The 17,551-nt window shown below is 40.3% G+C and overlaps 1 protein-coding gene across 3 annotated transcripts in view; it reads left to right on the forward strand.

Moving 5' to 3' along the window:
• Positions 1-17,551, forward strand: part of beat-IIIc (beaten path IIIc) — a 125,459-nt gene that overhangs the window by 42,596 nt on the left and 65,312 nt on the right. For all 3 annotated transcript variants that reach the window (XM_032438792.2, XM_032438791.2, XM_032438793.2), the window contains one exon: positions 9,465-9,554. In XM_032438792.2, coding sequence (XP_032294683.1) covers positions 9,500-9,554 — 55 coding nt within the window. In that variant the 5' untranslated portion in view covers positions 9,465-9,499. The remainder of the gene's footprint in view (positions 1-9,464; positions 9,555-17,551) is intronic.

A 17,551-nucleotide genomic window follows, 5' to 3' on the forward strand; every position in this document is an offset into this window, starting at 1 on the left:
AATGTGAAAATAAATAATAAGAGCGAACATTTAGCTGGCGATTAACCACCCCGGCAGAAAAATTGCAAATGTGCCGAAAGCCAGGTTTGAACCGAATCTGTTCATAAAATGTACTTTACACATTGTGGCTTTATGATATAGTAGTTCGATCCGGCATACTCCTAATCCATGACAAGATTCATCACGATCGAGCCACGAGCCATTGAAACCGACTGACGAACAGATAGTATTTCATTGGCTTATCCTTCCGATATAAATAATGTATATAGTACGATATATTCTTAAATACTTTATACACTTTATAAGGTTGTTCGCGTTTCAAATTAACATTTTGCAAGTGTATTAAAATGATTCGTTTCTTGTGTTGTGCTTGTCTCCTGTATCCATAAAAATAAAGAATAAGGAAAAAAAAAACAAAACCTTTTTCTACTTCTATTTGGCTCATCTGGCCACGCGCAAAACGTGCGCCAATCAATTGGCCCAAAGAAAAAGCTAGACATAATACACAAGATGAAAAGAAGAGGCGAAACAAAAAAAAAAAACCGTGTGAAACTTTTCGACTCCCACGGCAAAGACAAATTAAACTAAAACGAAGGCAGGCGACGAGTGTTGTCTTTAAAATTAGAGACAAAGGCAATTTGTCTTTGGCAAGCGCTCAATATACATCTGTGAGCATATACGCAGTTACAGATACAAATAGAAGATACAGATAGAAATGCAGACACAAGCAGATACATAGATAGAGCTACAGCTACAGCTACAGCTAGAGCTATAGATACAGATACAGATACAGATACAGATACAGATACAGATACAGATACAGATACAGATACAGATACAGATACAGATACAGATACAGATACAGATACAGATACAGATACAGATACAGATACAGATACAGATACAGATACAGATACAGATACAGATACAGATACAGATACAGATACAGATACAGATACAGATACAGATACAGATACAGATACAGATACAGATACAGATAGATACAGATACAGATACAGATACAGATACAGATACAGATACAGATACAGATACAGATACAGATACAGATACAGATACGATACAGATACAGATACAGATACAGATACAGATACAGATACAGATACAGATACAGATACAGATACAGATACAGATACAGATACAGATACAGATACAGATACAGATACAGATACAGATACAGATACAGATACAGATACAGATACAGATACAGATACAGATACAGATACAGATACAGATACAGATACAGATACAGATACAGATACAGATACAGATACAGATACATATACAGATACAGATACAGATACAGATACAGATACAGATACAGATACAGATACAGATACAGATACAGATACAGATACAGATACAGCTAGAGCTGCATCTATGATACAGATGCATATACAGATACAGATAAAATCACTCGAAACGTATCTGGCAGATACATTTGATGAGCCGCCGCCTCTTCGGCTATTAAGCGCACGTGTTGATTGATTTTTATGTTTGCCCGCTTCGAAATTTTCCCCGCGCTTTTCACAATTTCTCGAAATACTCGTTAGATCAGGAATCGCTCGCAGAGACATGTCCAAAAATTAAATGCCCGAAACTCAGCTGCTAAATCAATCGACACTTGAGCTGCGACTCGCTTGTGTCGCCTTAGCTGACGGCTCCTGCTGCGGTTGTTGTTGTTGGGGTAAGTTGTGTTTATTAATTACACATACACACTCACATACACACACACTCACTAAATGTGTCCCCTAATTTCAACCTCCATCCACATACAACTTATTAAGGCGTATTCTTTCGCTCTTCTTTGCTGTTCTCCCCCTCCCTTTCTTCATCTCTCTCTCTCCCTTTCTCTGACACTTTCTCCATCTCTGGGAACTCTTCTCAACACTGTGGCAAATAGATTTCAGTGTCACTGTGCACTTAGACGCTGCCCTACAAATTGATTGATTTTATTTGCACTCTTCGCTCCCGCCCACATATTTCCCCACTTCTCACGCCACTCGCTGTGCGTGTCTGTGGCTTTTAGGCGGTAACTGCCAAGCAGAGGGGAGAGCAGACCAGAGGGGCGCCAACTGAACACTGACATTTTGCGGTTAACTCATTTACACAGTTAAAGCGACGTCCTCATAGTCTTTACCCTTTACCCTTTTTCCCTGCATTCTCAGTTTGATGGACGTGGCGGTTGTGCTGAAATGACACTAGCTGACATCCTCAAGCTGAGTTTTCAAGTTGTGCTCTTTCTATTTGACATCACTTTAAGCTTTAATGAGCTTGCAAAGCTTACAGAAAACATGACCCCTTTGGGCAATAAAATAGTCGCTGGCTCAAAACTTTCATCTTTTACATTGATTTTTCTTTTAGTTAAGATTAGTTTCATATGGTCCCAAGTTGAGCTTTCGTGCTTTGAAATTTATATAAGAGGAGAGCTTGGCTCTTTCTATTTAATTGCGCTTAAAGCTTTAATGAGCTGCGAAAGCTTACAGAAAGGTTGACCCATTCGGGCAATAAGAATAAAATTTGCTTGCTCGTATGTTTTACATTTAATTTTTTTTTTTGAGTCATGAACTTCGTGTAGAAAATAAAACTGGGCTCTTTCCTAACGAGCTTGTAAAGTTAACAGAAAATATGGCCCATTCAGGAAGGATGCTGGCTCGAAGTCTTCTCTTTTACATTGAATTTTCTTTTATGTTAAGATTAATTTCATATTGTGAAATGATTGTTGACTGTGGCCCAGCTGCCGTGCCTAGGCATGGAAATTTCTTATGCATTATGCATTGCTGCACTTGCTCTGGCCAAATTATTTTCAATTTCATTTTACAATTTCCTGAGAGTCGTAACTGCATTATTGATGGCCGATACCTGAACTCTAAGAGCACTCGTCGTCATTCGTCGCATGCCCTGCATCCAGGACATCCTCGAATTGTCATGCATAAATAATGGTCGCTTGCATGGCAAAAATCTCAACAAATTTTTTGCATATTGCCCAATTGTCTGGGGCCTTGACTCCAGCTCCAGCTGCAGTTCCGACTGTGGCAATTCATTAAAAATACTCGCATGCTGCAGAGTCATAAAACGAAAGACAAATATCGTGCAGGCAATTAAGTTGAACTAGCCCTAAACCTACACACACGCAGTTGAGGGCTTGTTTGAGCTGTAAAAATATCTGCTAAATGAGTATATATTGAAAAATGTATGCATAAAATGGCATTCAATGGCAAAGCACATTTGAGAGATGAGTTTTGGCCGAGAATTCATCAAATTATTTTGCCTTTGCCCACAGTTCAGCATTCAGAAAAAAGAACAAGATGAAAAGCAAAAATAGTTTAATATTTTTTTGGGCTACCTTTGGAGCTGTTTGCGGGCCGTTCAAATCAATTCTTTAATCTTTCACACTTTAGTCAAGTGCTCTTCACTGCGCTGCATGGGCATTTTTTTTTTTTTTTTTTTGGGAAACACTCTCAGCGCGAACTCAGGCCCCGTAAACAACCACAAATAAGTGGCTGCGATTTCAAGAGCCGATTCTTTGAGTATCCAAAAACCACCAAAAGTGGTCGACTATAATGGTGTAATTTTTTTTAACCCAAAGCTCAATGGTTAAAAGGGTGCCATGTGCAGGCAGGCAGAGGGATAAATCTCCAACCCCTTAAAGTATTTATTGTGCCGAATCGGGAGGACGCACTGAATCGATCGAGCTATGCTTGTTCATCAATTCGACTCTCCATCTGATTGTAAATCTGTGTGAATGGTTCGATATCTAGAACTACAAAAATTAGATGCTTGAAATTTGATAAATATACATAGTTGAGGGTATCTCTTAGTCAGACACGACCGACTGATCTATTCTTATTTATGTATCTACAAATTATGCAAGGGTATACGAAGAATTTGGTGTATACAGATTATATTTAAATGTATATATACCAGAGGGATGAACACATGCAGTCAAAGCCCCTTAAGAGCTGGAAACATTAATGTTTTGCATGTAAAATAAAATATATAATATTTAAAAATTGTAATCTCTTCATAATATATCAGATATATCTATGGGACAGACTTATTTATAAACTCCAAGTGTAACTGAAATGCGTTTCAATTTATTTGGACTCCGTCGAATAATTCAGTTGATCATTTTGCGCCATTTTAAATAAATATGCCAGTTTGTGTATAAACGGAATTTATAACAAGAACAAATGGTGATGCATAACACATGAACATAAAACACGCCACGGCAGACACGACAGACACGACAGTAAACAAATGTATCATAAAATGGGGACAATGAAAATGAATGAAAAACTGTTGGAAAAGCGAAAAGAAGAAAAACTGCAACATATCCATTGATTGACAGTCAAATTAGCGGCAATCAAATGGAGGTCTCTCCACTATTATGGGCAAATAATTTATAAAATTATATACGAAAGTAAAACGTACAGCTGAAAAGCCATATCAATCAAATAAATTATGGCATGTGGCTGGAGAGTGGGATAGACGGAGGGGGCAGGGGGTGGATCCAATGGATATAAATGCAAATCAATATGAACAAAATGTGTGCAGTCAGTCAGGCAGTCAGTCAGTCAGTCAGGCAGTTGGCAGTTGGGCCTACTGCAGCCTCAAGTGGCTATAATGTGCATAAATGAGCCAAGAGATTGGTTAGGGAGAGGGACAGTGGCAGGGGACGGGGCAAAGGAACAGGGGGAGGGACTGCCAATGTCTCGCTTGATTTGTTGATGTTTTAGAGCTTTTCAATTGGCGCCAGCGCCAACTGCAACCTAATTTTGAATCCAGCAAGTGGCGTTACATCAACTAATCATATGCACTGAGTACACACACACAAACACACACACACACACACACACACACAGATAAATATCACACACAGCTCTGTTTACACAGCGCCTAGGCACACGCATCATCACTCATACGTGACGTTGCCCGAATACACTTCAATTTGCCACAATGTGTGTTGGTATGTGTGTGTGTGTGTGCGTGTTGGATGATTTGTAATAAAATACTAATGCTGGCAGCTCGAAAAACTCAATTGCATTGACGTTTGCATAAATATTCAGGCATTACAGCGCTTTTCCAATATTCCAGGCCTCCCCCTTCCCCCTATCACCTCCACCCACCCACACATGGCGCATTTGCCAGTTTATAAATTTGTAATTCCCAACGCCTCGCGCTGATGTTGATTTTTTATGGCACTTGCTGCACTTCTCTCTCATTGTTGTTGCTGCTGTTGTTTCTTGCTGTGCATTTAGCGCAAAATAAACAAATTAGAGGGTATCAAATCGTATATATAGCACACACACACACACACACAGACAGATTCGATTGTTTATACATTTTTGCCGCGGCTCTTGTTAGTTTATTAGCTGAGAATTTTTTATGTGGCCCCCTAGCCTTTTTTTATGGGCAACTTTCTTCTTGTTCATGTTAAACATTTTGTTCATGCTCTGAAATCGATTTGGCAACGCGGCCCTTTTTATTTACCATTTGCTGCTTGCAAAAGTTATTGCTTGTAGTTTTTTTTTTATTCTGTCTTAATTAAAAGCAAATACTTTTAGCTTCTTTTATGATAACGCTTGATTTATTAATTGCTTTTAATTGGCAGCCAAAGTTGACTTACTTCAATGTTTATTCAGTTCTCCAGGCTAAAATATTATAAACACGCAAGGGCATATATTACTATGTTGAATATTTGAAAGGCGATTAATAGTTTTATATAGCTAGATTCAGCTTTTTGCGTAATATAAATTTTAATAAAACCCAAGTTGATTATAAATAAGTATTGCATTTTGAATGAGAAACAAAGTGAAAAGGCTTTTTTTTTATATATATATAAAGCTTGTCGTGGGCGAGGCTTTTGGTTATTTTTATCCAACCCGCTTTCCTTGTGTGAGCTTCATTTGAATTATTTTGCACTTAAATTTTGTTCAATTTTTGCCATACTTTTTTGGAAATAATTTTTGACATTTGTGTGTCAGTGGATTCCTATTACATCCTGGTCGCAGCCCGCCCTGCAAGCCAGCCGCGCACTCGACTTTCATATTTTCTATCGCATATAAAATATTCTGATCGTAACAAAAATCGCAATTGTTTTCATTGTCGAGGGCTCTGAGCAGCTTGCAGCACCTTCTAAGACGATCGTCTCGCTGTTCAACTTCTTCTTGTATATTATGTAAAATACATGACAATTGCTCGTAACTAATTCCATCTTGATATTCAGCCTTGTCCAAGGCTAGAGTGTGTGCAAAGAGCAGCAGCAATGCCAGGCCGATGAATGCTCCCATCATGAAAGTCGGTCGGAAACTGAACCCAGAGCTGCCCAAGATTGACTTATAAGCAGCTCGGTATTGTGATTAGTATTTTTGTTTGTCATAAAAGCGAGTCATATTTAAAATTGTATTTATAGATCGTTTGCGGTTGATTGTGTGCGTCTTGCATAAAGTACTTAACTTTTTTCGCTAGCACTTAAATGAACGCAGCTTGAGTTTCCACATTCGTTACAAGAAAGCTACAAATGTTGAAAAAACCAAAATCAATTTTCACTTGGTAATACGAGCCAGCATCAGAAGCTATAGAAACTGTCGCATATATACTTTGGGATACATTATACTCTTGCCATTGTCCGGACTAAGACTTGGCACTTGTATAGCCGCAGCATAGAGACAATCGCTGGCAGGGCGTTGTAATTGATAACTTCGAGAATTTTCAATTGGGCATCGAACGCGTCTAAGGACTGCTGTCATAGTAACCTATACCTCAGCTGAATTGTCACATATTGTTGTTCAGCTGGTCAGAGGGCGGGAGGTCGGGTAGGCGGACCAAAAACCAAGGCACTAAAAAACCAATGAACCGAAATGTAAAAGTATCTTGACATTGTTACATAAGCACTGTTTTATTAACACCCACCCGGAATGGGGCCAGCGGCTAAAAAGGTTAACAAACGCTGCTCACTTGTGGGGCTGCCTTCGGCTCAGGCTCAGGCTCAGATGAGGGCCTGGCTACTTGTCTGGGGCGCACGAATAAATATATATTTCTGCCCACATTCGAGACTCATTTGGTTTTATTTAAGTTAGGAAGCGAATGACTTTTTTTCGGCTTGTTTTTGCCAAAAAATGTTACATTCTAATTACAGTTGGGCGCTCGTAAAAATAGCTGCCACCTAGGCACCTAGGCACCTGGCTGCCTATCTGTTCATTCGATTACATTTTTCCGCCACTTAACGGCCAAATTATGCAAATCAGCCGAGACACGCAAGCAAGTGCGAGCTCTCCCTCTTCCCCTCCTGCCAAGGCATTCGCTTTGAAATTAGTTTGAAAAAGGAGACGTGTGTGCACCTGTCGGCCTAAAAACAAAGAAAAAATACAAAAAAAAAAAAAATATAAAAAATAAATAAGGGAACATACACCCCGTAAGTGTTGCCATAGCATTTGTCGGGGGTTGCCTACAACACACACACAGCACACACACACACACGGGTGTATCTGTATCTGACAGATACACAGCCTAGGGGCGAACAGATACACATGTATCGCAAGTCATTGGGGCATTTATGGCTAGTTAGCTGTTGTGCCCAGAGACCAGAGCCCAGCCAAATATTGCATGCGAACAATTTTTGACAATCATTTCGGTATAATATTTGTCTGTGCCTTCCATGTGGCCGCTTTCAAAGCATTTGTCAATCAAACAACAGAGCTGAACATGGCACATATGTTACAACAACACGTTGAGCAGGGAGATTGGTTGTGATGACATGAAAATGTGTTGCTTAAAACTTATTTGAAAAGAGCAAAACATTTATTTAACTATGATATACAGTGAAACCTCCTTTGAGCGGATAGCTGTGGTTGCAGTTGGCGAAGGCATAACAAAACCAGGAAGACATGCAGAAATATCTCAGAATGTTATCGTTCCACTTGCTGTCTAATTGTCCGCATTGCGAATAATTTAAGTCAATAAAGGGCTGTGCGCTTTGGTTTCACTGTAAGATTTCTTTTGTATTTAAATTAGCAAAAATTTTAATGTTGTGCAAATCGAAATGAATGTTATCGAATTGTTATCGATCAATGGAATGCAACGTACTGCATTCATCTTGCTGTCCAATTGGAGTAGAAACTGTGACTAGACCCTGAGACTAACTAATTGATTAATAGTCTGGAATGCAAGATATGCTAATAGTCCATTATGTTTAATACTAAGCAACTTAGTTTATCCGAATTAAATGTGATTTAAGTTAGCAAAGGGCTGTGCACTTGGGTTTTTACTCGACAAATTTCTCTCATATAAAATTAGCAAACTTTTAAATGATGTACAAATCGATTGGCATGGACTTAAGCTGAATTCAAAGCGATCAGTTTTGATCTGTGATATAAAAATAGCAATTACTTGTACAGTGAACTGGTAAGTGATGCCCCTTCATCCGGTTTTGAATGCGTAAGCGAAAAGCCCATTCGAGTTGGCAATTGGGCCATCAATTCGATCAAATGTATCTAATTTGGGCAAACAGTCCAAAAAAGGGCCCCAGCTAACCGGTTAAGGGGGAACGGAAATTATTCATGGCTTCCATGGAAACAAAAAGCGCAGGCAAAGGCAAAGGCAAGAATGTAGAGCGAAGGCAAAGAAGATAAATGACCAACAATTAGTCACACCTACGATGACAATCATCGAGTGATTTCCAAACAGAAAGCAGCCGGCGGCCAGTACGATTCTGATTACGATTCCGATTTCGACTTTGATCCAGATACAGATTCTGGACAATGGCCAAACTGATGAAAATTTTTTGGTCAATCGAGTGGGCGTGGCGTGGCGTAACAAAGCCGCAATCCACATTCACCCAACATTCACAGACCAGGGGTTGGGCCACAAATCGAGCCAGTGCTATTTGCAGCGCTTAATTGCACACAAGGATGGGCGAGTGTGTGTATGCCCCCCTAGTGTTGATTGACATATGTGGCGCTTTATAGTGGGTGTGCGTGTGTGTGTGTGTGTGTGTGAGTATGCCGAGGTGTGTGTTCTGTTTTGATTAGCGGCATGCCATGTCAAACAACAATTTGTAAGAGCGAATGACATTTGAATGATGACATTGGCATCGGCATCGTCGTCGGCACAGGTGGCGCTTCCGCTTGACACTTGCTTTCGGCAACGCCGGAACAGGAGCGGGTCAGCCATGGGCGTGAGGGGAGGGGGCTTAATCGGGGGGGAACATAATGTCTCTATTATGGCGTGCTAAACAAGCGACAAATTGCATGTGTCTGCCGCAGCGACGGGGCGTCTAGACATTCAACATTGAGCAGCGGGGCGTGGTTGACAAAACAAAAAAGAAACAAGTGAAAAATAGAAAATAAAAGGAAAAACAATAATTATGATGATGCATGTGCATAATAGACAAATCAGTCAAATCAACTTGTGTATAAACAATTAACCCTCTCATCTCTTTCCAGACGCACTTTGTATCACAAAAGAAAAAACCAACAAAATGTTTTCCTGTGTGCAGCTGCTCACCGCGCTCTGCGTCATCGGCATTTTAATAGGTAAGTGAGACACTTATAGAGTATAGAGCATATATATGTATATAGTGTATATATGTGCCTGGCTTCAATTATGCAGTTTCCCTCGGTCAGCTTCATTTGTCAATGGCAGCGTTGGCGACGGCCGCGTCATCATTCAATATGAAATTTCACACTTTGGTTGACATTTCAAATGGCGAATGGCCAAAAGTGGCAAGTGCCAAATGGTCAAAGGGGCGTGGCAGGGGGGGGGGGGGCATATATTCGCTATTGCCGAGCCAAGCCGCACAGCGCGGCGCCGTTGACGCCGCGTGCCTCATAAATTAATTTACACTTGAAACTGTGCGGCGCTGTGCGACCAGAAAACAACAACAACAAAAACGACAACAACAACAGCAACAACAACAACAAGAGCAACTGGCAACACAATGCTTAAACGCTGAAAATGAAACTGTATCTGGTGGCCCACCCATGGCGAATGCATGGCATTGCAAAAGTCAGCGCCGTTTGGGCCAAGTGCAGTTCGTTTTAGCCACATTATATTAATGGAATCGTAGTGGACGGGGGAGGGGGTAGCAAGCGATGGGGTCAAGTCGGGCTAAACTAAGGCACAGCTGCAATTGCCGCGGGCTACTTAAAAGACCATGGGGCAGCGCGCACCGTGGTTAAACAGCGAGGAGATTATTTGAAGCGGGGTCCGAGGTTCGTTTCATAGCTCGAACCAGATTTCTGCCTTAAAACTCTGCTTAAAATATGGCTAACTAAATCAAAAGGCGTTCAAGTTCTTTGAATGTGGAAATGGCTCTACCTTTGTTGTTTGGGCATATTATTTAGCTTAAGTTTCCGTTCATGATTAAACGCCAACCATTTTATTGTCCCTTCTTTGGAAGTTTTTTATTTAAGAAATCGGCAAAACTTGCTTCAATCCAGCTGTTGTTTGGGCACTTGGCTTAGCTTAAATTTCGATACCTGAAAAATAAGAGCTTAAATATCGAACTTAAACTATTTTGTTTTTTTTTTCATATTAAAAATTGTACAAAAATGGTTTGATTTAAATATTAATTTATTTAACAAGCTTGAAGCAGTTTATTGAGAGACTTAAGGTTTTCACAAATAATATTTCATATAGGCATATATTTTTTATTTTAATTTCTACTAATTTTTTTGATGTAAAAAAGGTAATTTTGCAATTAATATGAGACTTAAAGTTTACACAAATATTATTCCCCTGCAAATCGAAAGCTTTATAATCTTTTTTATTATAATTCCCTCTGATTCTTTTGAAATGAAAAAGTTGATATGCGACTTAAAGTTATCACAAACTTTATTTCCTTGTAAATCAAACACTTTATTAGCTGCCAACTCCCAAGAGTTCACGATGTGTTCGCCTGGCTGGTAACGCCTCAATAAACAGTGAAAATGAGAAAATTTCGATTTTCTGCTATGAAAGTCAGCTACTTATCAGGCCAGAGTTAACTATCCCAGTGTGTGGGTAGCCGCTGCACTGCGGTGGCAACCCTGGCCGCAACCCGACCGCTTTGTGATGCAAGTTAAGCGCGAGTTCTGACGCGGTGGCAAATGTGGCAAGACACACACGAGGCAGCTAGAGGGCAGCTGGGTGCATCATCATCATCATCATCATCATCATCATCAACGTCAATATCATCATTAATATCATCATCATCATGTTGATGATGTCTGTTTAATTGAAATTGACGCTTACTGCGTTTGGTTTCTTCGCGCCAGAATTTGTTTATGAACAGCGGGAAAAGCTGCAACAAACAAAGAAATACAAAATATGAGCAAATTGCTCTGCGGTTCTCTGCGACGGCACTTTGTCGCCTGTCGGCGGTCGCCTGTTGCCCCCCACGCCCCTCGCAGCCGTCGACTGTCGCCTGTCGTAATAATTTCAGCTGCAATTGAAATAAATTAAATTGCATGCGGAGCCATTTTCAGTGACGCTGTTGGCGGCGCCGCCACTTTTGTCAACCGGAATTGTGTGTGCGTTCAGAATCTAGCCCCGAAAACCGTAACCTGCCCCCCTCCCAGCCCCACCACACACCCTGCCACTGCTCAATGTGACAATTTGGCCCTGCAGATGCATAACCGCAAACTGCGATGCGCTCAACATACGCCAAACGCCAGTCATCATCCTGATGTGCACATGTCACTGCGGCATTTGTTTAATTAACAAAAACTCTGGCCCACAGCGCGAGTGTGTGTGCGAGTGTGTGTGCGAGTGTGTGTGTGTGTGTGTGTGTGTGTGGATTGTGGGTAGTAAGTGGTGGCAGCTTTGGCCATTGTCAGTCATCGTTTGTCTTTGTAATTTGTGCGTTGATGAGTTATACTTTTGTTTGGATGCTCTCGCTGATTAATGGGCTGTGGATCATATGCCGTGCATGCGGGTGCGTTAGTTACATCTATTCCGACAGCTAAAAAAAAAATGTGAGCCATGCTTGGCCAGCTCTTTATGTAGGGCACAAGCGGAAAATAGTTTTGAATTTTGTCAGTGGAACTTGAGTGGGCCTTAAGCGAAAATTTTCTAATTCAGTCAGAATGAATTATTAAAACTGTGTGTAAAATTTTTGAATGAACATATTAAATTTAAGGATGTTTATAATTGGACTTAAAGTCTGATTAAGAAAATTTTTCGTAAATACATAACATATTTATGCACGTGGAACATGTGTGGGCCCTAAATCGCAATTTTAATAACAATCTAACATGTTAGCTGTATGTAAAATTTGTATTGAGTACATTTAATGTGAATACAGAATAAATGTTTGAAGTTTGAGTACCTTGAGACAGGTAAAGGAAATTTCCATGGAATTATTAGATTGAGACATGGATTTTTAAACATTTTAGTATGTGGAACTTCCGTCCAGTTAACTTTTTTAAATCAAAAGTTAAACATATAATATCAAATTTGGTAGGTGGAACACATATTTATGCCATGTAAAAACAGAATATTATCGTGCAAGTCGTCTCTTAGTTTTGGATATTTCTCTTTTTTCTCGCTCTTTCACTTTCGCTCTCTCTCTCTCATCTAAACGTCTCCATTTATCACATCCCCCCAAAAATGTGCCCATTCTTATCTGCTTAGCCAGCCTCAAGTGAAAGCTGTTGTCCAGCATGCGGCACTTGTTGCATCAGATATGCAAATTTGTTATCAAACTGTCGCACAAAATTTTATATTCAAAATAAGTGAAATATGATTTGCCGCCTCCGATTGCCCCAGAGCAAATCAACAGAGCGTTAACAGCCACAAAGTCGCCGCAAAACTTTCTCAATAAAATGCTGAACAAGCAACAACAACAGGAACAACAACAGAAAAATAAAATGAATATAAAGAAGCACATTTGAACTGTGAAAAACTGTTGCTGACAGTTTCGTTGGAAAAGCAAAACGAGGAAAAGCCAAAAGCAGCAACAACAAAGAGCCAAAAACATTAATCATTTAATTTGATAAGCAATAAACGAAGTTCTGATAATCTTTTTACGTGAACATACCTCAAATTCTAGAAATGGGGGCAGCCGCAAGCCAAAACTAATGGATGCCGCAGAAGCGGGGAATTGACTTCGACTTCGACTCCGACTCCGACTCCGCACTACCCTTTCCCTTTTTCTTTCCCTTTTCCACAACGACATGGACTTTGGCTTTGGCTTTGACGCATTGCATGCAATTTCAATTGATTATGCTTCGCTCGAAAGGGTTTCACAGCAGGACAGCAGCAGCAGGGCTGCGGCTGGGGCCAGGGCTGGAAGCTGTGCGAAAAGATGAAAGACAGCTCTAAGGAAAAACTACTTTAGCTTTCACTTGCAGGCGGGGGCGCGGCCCAGTCCAGAAGGGTTCGTTGGCCAAACTTGTCGCATGAAAATGCAATTCAATTGATTTATGTGCTCAATGCAATTACCCGAAAAGCAAATGGTGGGCGGGGCAGGGCGGGAGGGGGTACATGCGTGTTTGCTGCCAATAAAAATCAAGCAGGGTTGCATTTGACAGCCGCATAAATTGCTGCGCACCCCACACAGACACCTTGTCAGTAGGTGCGAAAATGGCTGCCAAGCCAAAATACCCAGAAAAGCAGCAAAGGAGACGTGGCCGGAGATGAAGCTGGAAATGAAAATGAAAATGGAGATAGAGATAGGTAGAGGTAGAGGTGTAAGTAAAGGGAAAGGGAGAGGAAGAGGGGGAGACCATAAAAGCCAACAAAAGTCAAAGGGGGCGTCTTCCAAGGGGCGTCACTGCGGCCAATTAAATTTATTGCCCCGCTCTGGGTGCCTGCAAAATTGTTTTTAATTGTCCCGGCAATTAAAAACACGCCCAGCAGCAGCTCTGCCTTTGAGTCAGCCGTGCGCCCAGATAAACAAAATTCAAGTGCGAGAAAGTTTTTTCGGGCCATAAAATTTATTTGGGATAGCCAAGCGTTTGCCATGCGAGCAAATATGTTATGGACAAAGGAAAGGGAGGCTTTGTATATAGAAACTGAATTATTATAAGCTACATTTAAATGGGAATCTGTGGATGCTAATTTTTGATTAACTTAAGTCCCGATTAGTCAGATACTTTAGATATTCCTGATACTGATTCAGTTTGCCTAAAGTTTTAAGTTTTATATTTATTATTGTAGAAATTTAGATATTATAAACCACATTCACATGGGAATCTGTGGATGTTCATTTCTGATCAGCTTAAGTGGCGATTAGTATATTCTGAAATGGAGTCACTTTTCTCGAAGTCTTAAGTTTTATATTTATTTTTCCTAACAGTTATCATATCGTTAAAACTTGAGTATTCTCTTCGTTTATTTTATTTGTACTTTTCTTTCATTTAACTCACCTGGGAATGGGCGCAGCACCTGTTTCAGCAGCTCCTGCGGCTGCTGCTGCTCTTAGCCTAAACCAATAAAAGTCTTTCGCAAATGTTTGTCCTTGCGCGAAAGTAATTTTTTTTTTGTATGCACTGTCCTTTAATGTTGACGTTTCTTATGGCCTGAGGCGGGGTTTTCTCTTTAAGCTACTTGCAGCCGAGCATCTTGCGTCAGTTATATCCTTCATTTATTTTTTCTTTTCTCGCCCCTCACGTTCTCTTTAGCATATAAAATAGAAAAATCCACAAAATCGACATAATGCAATTTCAGCTTTTGGAATTTTTTCTCATCATTTTCTTTGGCCGTTTGTCGTTTTCCGGTTTTCATCGGCAACGACTGCAACTTGCCTCTCGGCCGATTTTCATTTTGCAATGCTCGACTAGGGCTGGAAGAGAAACTCCATTTTGTTGCACTTTGTGCAAATATTTTCGCTTGATGCGCGCCTTGCAAATTAAGTTGCATCCGTTGAGATTCGGGCTACCCGCAGCTTCTGGAGGTAAGCAAATCAGGAGGTATAAATCAAACTATGCACCAGATTTTTGTTTGCTTGTGTTGCAGCTTTTCATTTTTCCCCCCCATTTTTTTGCGGCTCGCATGTGAGAGAAATTGTTGAGCCTTGGCTAAAAACCAGCAGCGTGCGAGGATTTGTGAAAAATGTTACGTGTTGCTTTTCCGGCTGCGACGCTCATAACTTTTTCAGTCTATACACAATTCCCTGTCGACTCCCCGCCCCAACCTTCGCCCCAAAATAAGCAAACAAATTGGCGAGGCGCGTTCGCTGCATTTATTTTGATTTAAATTCCATCTGCCGTCAACATTTTTGCTTGCCATATTTGCTAGCTATATTTATTTTCGCTGCGCCCATTATTTCCATTCGCCAGACAGATTCTGGGCCAACTTGCGCCACATGCGGACACTTCACTCTTAACGCATTGCCCAGCAATTGATTAACATTTAAATTTGCTTGCAATGAAGCCATAAAGCACCAAAAAAAAAAAAAAAACCCAGCCTCCGCACATGTGGGTCCAAATGCTGACTAAACAGATGCCAGCGGCAATTGCAAGCGGCAGCAACAGCAATGCATTGCAAATAACGCATTGATCGCGATGCACCTTTGCTGCTGCCACCTTTTGCGGACAACTAAGGCAAAGCCTATCCCACAAAAGCACACACACACATATATATATATATAAATGTATATCCGTGCGCGATATCTGTCGGTCTGCTATATGCATGTTGCTGCCGGCGAGCAACATAAATGCCAGCAGCAGCAGCAGCGGCCACGGCGGCAACATGCAATGCGTTTGCCGCCAAAAACAGAAAACAAACAACAACAACAACAACAACAACAACAACAAGAACAACACAAACAACAACAACAACAAGGAAATAAAACGCAACAAAAAGCGCACAACACGAGCGTAAAATTTTTCATGAATTTGTAATTTATGTGCTAAAATGTTATCGTTGTTATCGTTCCTTTTGTGTGCAGCCAACAACAGCAACAACAACGGCAACAATTGTTGTTGCTGTGCACTTTCGGCTGCTTTTAAGGGGGTCAGCTTTAGGGGCGAGGTGGGGGAGGCGGCCCACAACCCAAAAGGTTGCAACTACATATTGGGGAGTAGTGCTTGAAGGCTCAGTGGACGGAAATTCATGTGAATAATGGCTTTCGGCTTCACATGGCTTATTTCATAGAAATTAAAACGACTCAAAAGCTACTCGTTTATTACTTGAGACAGTGTCGAGTACGATTTGTTTTTGTTATTATTCGAGAATTTTAAATGTAATAAAAGCTAAAGCAAACAATTGTGTAAAACTGTGCCAAGGTGACTGTGAAAATATGATTGTACCAAGAAAGTTATATTTAATTGTTTATATTCATACAATTTATCCATATAAAATGATTGATTTCATTTCAATGAAGATTTTTTCATTCACTTAAGTAATTTGTGTCTACCTGGAGGTGGACAGGCAAAAAGCTACTTTGTGAATAGAAAAATGGCAGCTCGGACCTGAGTACGGAATATCTTCTAGGAGGCGCATACAACTGAAACACTTTCAATTTAATACTATGAATTATTAGATATATTATTATTATTATAATTATTATTATTAGGATTATTATTATTATAATTATTATTATCAATATTATTATTATTAATTTTGTTCTTAATAAGACAAAATTCTGTAGCCTTCAGCTAAGGTCTTCAGCCACATCCATTAACAAGCCTGGATTCTTATCCCGATCGTTATTGTGCATCTTCAATTATTATGAATCTGCGTAATTCCGAAAGCCTAACAAAATATCAGCGTACGCTGCGGCTTTTAGTGCTCAACTCGATGAGATCATTTGCCATGCTAATCCTCAATGGAAATCGAATACAACATCAACAGCATTTCGCAAACAAGCAGAGTTACGCCCAACTCTGCTGGCTGCTTAATATGACAGCAGCCACAACAATTGAATTTGCTACTGGAGTTAAGGTTGTCATTGCTCTGGTTGCCGTTGTTGCTGCTGCGGTTAATTCATTTCAGCGATTGAATCTCGTGCCGACTTGGCTGATGGGCCGTCAGTTGGCAAGCCACAATATTCAATTTAATAGCAACACAACAGAAATGGCTCAAACGCGAACGGAGATGCGGGCATTACGCAAACGGACAGCAAACGGGTCACTCAGCCGTCAATCGGTTGGCGTCCAGGTCGATGTCGTTGCCCCCGACCACACAAAGGTCACCGCAAAGCCCCTTTCCTTTTCACATATGTCTCCAGCTGCTAAGTAAACCGATGCGCGCCGCATAAAACTTGATAATGAAATTGAAAAACCACACGCGAAAAAGATCTTTAAAAAAAACTGAAGCTCCTTCGCCGATTGTCGATAACTCAATACACTTTCTTAATCTATGACATGAGGTCAAGATTTTTTATGTTATATGTGCTCAGTTCACGTGTTAAATCGATACATCCGCGAACTCTGACTTTAGTTTCACATTTTTAATGAAATCTTTGTTGAAATAATTTATTTTCCAATTAATCCAATTATTTCCCTTTCTTTTGTGCTATATCAAAAGAGCGAATATGCCTTAGTATCATATTGTTTAAAATCAAATATAGCGAAAAAAATATTTTTGTAATATAGGAAATGCAAAG

Source organism: Drosophila virilis, chromosome 4 (genome assembly GCF_030788295.1).
Source record: "Drosophila virilis strain 15010-1051.87 chromosome 4, Dvir_AGI_RSII-ME, whole genome shotgun sequence".
In the NCBI taxonomy this organism is placed as follows: Eukaryota; Metazoa; Arthropoda; class Insecta; order Diptera; family Drosophilidae; genus Drosophila; species Drosophila virilis.